We start from the raw sequence: 2,858 nt of genomic DNA, 5'->3' as shown, positions 1-2,858 counted from the left end.
GCAAATCATACAATATATTTTATTCACAATTTGTTCGATGACACTGCACATACCAGACAGTGGTAATATTTTTAAACATTGATATAAAACAGTAGAGAATTGTGGTTGAAATGTGACATTTAGTGTGCGAAGAATGAGAAATGATTAAAGAAATGTCAACTGTTTCCGGGCTAATATCAGGTTTTCTGTAACAGCCTCTTCGGATCAGCCATGTGTCAGTGTACGTTAGGCACATATGGAATGGAATGATGATTTTCTGCTTTCTGCCGGTTAATCTCTCAATAAATATACTACAATCACCAGTGTTACACTGTAAGATTTGTTTCTAAATCACAGTGATTTCTCTAAAAACTAATTTGCGTGTTCACATGCTTGGAGATGTATAGTTCTCAACCGGACGATCTGTTGCTTTTATCCTTCACAGGCTCGAGGGGTTCAACTGTTTTGTGCCCTCCGTGACGTCAGAACGAGGTACATGTGAAAGTGCAGTTTCTTCCACAGGTGTTAATCGGTGTAGATCATGAAGCCTGAGAAGGTGCTGTATTTGTTGTTGTTTCCCCCGTGGGCTTTGCCTCCGTCTAGTTTAATGTAGACCTCGTCTCCGGGCTCCAGGTGTAATATCACGCTGTTGCTGGCGTAGTCGTAGTTCTGATCTGCATCCTGCGCTATCGCGCTTGCACGCACCTGCAAGAAATGTATTTTTAATCTCATGAGAGAAGTGCACATTAAGTTATGACTCCTTGGTACTTCCAAAGACTTAAAACAAAATTCTACCCATGGAAGTTTAACGTTATTCTCTTAAGACAAGACAACATTTCAGTTTGTCCACTGAAGAAGGCATGTTTGTAGGCTGATGCACAGCAATGATTTTTATTTTTTTGCAATATCAGATGTAGCTGAGAACAATTTTATTATATATATATATATATATATATATATAATATAGAACTTGTATAATAATTAATAATGATCTAATCATTATAATATTCTTAAGACAAAATGTAAAGTAAATAGTGAAAAATAACAATTTAAATAGCATAAATTGGACAATATTTAAATTTAAATTGTTCAGTCTAGTTTTAGTGTGTAAGAAACATTCAACTTTAAAAAATGTAATTAAACATTTTATGTACATATCAAAACATAATAAAGAAACTTTTTTTGCTTTTATTTTTTCCAAATAATATTTACTACTAATTAGGGCTGTCAAATCAATTAATCACATCTAACATAAAGATTTTTGTTTACATAATGTGTGTGTGTGGGTGTGTATATATAGGTATATTATATGTAATGTATGTGTGCATGTCTGTGTGTGTCTGTGTGTGTGTGTGTCTGTGTGTGTGTGTGTGTGTGTGTGTATATATATATATATATATATATACATACACATATATATACATATACACATATATATATACACATATATATATATATATATATATATATATATACACATACATATATGTTATGTGTATATATATATACGTGTGTGTGTGTGTGTGTGTGTGTGTGTGTGTGTGTGTGTATATGTGTTTGTGTCTGTGTGTCTGTGTGTATACACAGTGTATATACACACACAGACATATAGAATATACAGTAGTCAACGTTTGAATTGGATCAAAAAAGTTCATCAATGGTGCCTAAGACAAGAACTGTTATTTTTCAAAATGTATGTATAACTTTGATGAAAGGTTTTTATCCACTTCAAATGTTGACTACTGTATATAAATATACCTATGTATATTACATATACACACATATATTATGTAAGCAAATCTTTATGTTAGATGCGATTAATCGATTTGTATAAACACTACTTATACGAAACATGCTTAACTTATTTATTTATTTATTGTTATTATATATATAAAAAAAATAAGTTAAGCATGTTTCTTATGCACCAAAACTAGATCGATTCGTTAAATGAAATAAATAGGCTATAACACCTGCGGACTGTGACAGCTGGATTTATGAAATACCTGATTATTCTTGCACAGATCAGCCCACATGCTGGTCCCGTCACCGCCTCTCATTAATACGTGATACACGAAAAAGTAGATCCCCGGGATGGAGCAGGTGAATTTACCGCTCGACGGGTCATAGTGGTTGCCCAAGTTAGTGACCACATCATCAAACTTCAGCACCTCGTATCCTTCGTGTTGCTTCTTGAGTCCTGCGTAGAAGGCGATTTTGGGGATGGTGCTGTACGTCGCTGCGCTTATGACACCGGTGACTCCGGGCGGACCGGGCAATCCAGGTGGCCCTGGTTCTCCTATGACCCCCGGGGGACCTGGAGGTCCGGGTGGACCCGGCTGACCCCTCGGACCGAGCCTTCCTGAGCGCCCTAGCTCTCCTTTCGTACCGCGGATGAAAGTTGGTGGGGACTGAACTAAACGGTTGTCCACCGGTGCTGATGATGGAGACTTCGTTCCGGGCGGATCGCACACCATGCGGCACGCGCCGAGCATCTCGTAGCGCTGGTCGGATCCTGCCGCGCTGACCAGCACCGGGATGAGGATGACCAGCACCAGCACCATGACGACACCCAGCACTCCCGTGGCGAGCACCCGCGCTCTAACGCCCAGTCTCGACAGCACCGGGCGCGCCTCGCGCTGAGATTTACGCGCAATCTTGCTCGGCGCAGAAGCGATGTCCAAATCTAAAAAATTAAACTTCCCTGCTGCTCCAGAGAAAGTCAGTTTACTTTGCTATGAAGACGTTATATAATTCCTGAGCTAGTGGAAACGACACCTGAACGAAGTTTTAGTTTGAATGGAGAAAACGAATGAAAGTTAAACACTGGAGAAACAAACAGAAATGTGTGTGAGAGAGATGCATTACATCCCTGCTATCTC

General features: G+C 38.9%; 1 protein-coding gene across 1 annotated transcript; it reads right to left on the bottom strand.

The window, feature by feature from the left end:
• On the bottom strand, window positions 1-2,858 carry c1ql3b (complement component 1, q subcomponent-like 3b). The gene is made up of 2 exons (XM_084119395.1): window positions 1,983-2,858; window positions 1-684 (listed from the first exon to the last, which is right to left on the bottom strand). The coding sequence occupies exons 1-2, from the start codon at window positions 2,538-2,540 to the stop codon at window positions 505-507; spliced, it is 738 nt and encodes a 245-aa protein (XP_083975521.1). The 5' UTR covers window positions 2,541-2,858; the 3' UTR covers window positions 1-504.

The sequence above is a fragment of the Abramis brama genome (genome assembly GCF_963993115.1).
Source record: "Abramis brama genome assembly, chromosome: 7".
NCBI classification, from domain to species: Eukaryota; Metazoa; Chordata; class Actinopteri; order Cypriniformes; family Leuciscidae; genus Abramis; species Abramis brama.
The sequence above is the reverse complement of the archived record's forward strand: the minus strand, read 5'-3'. Positions and strand labels throughout refer to the sequence as shown.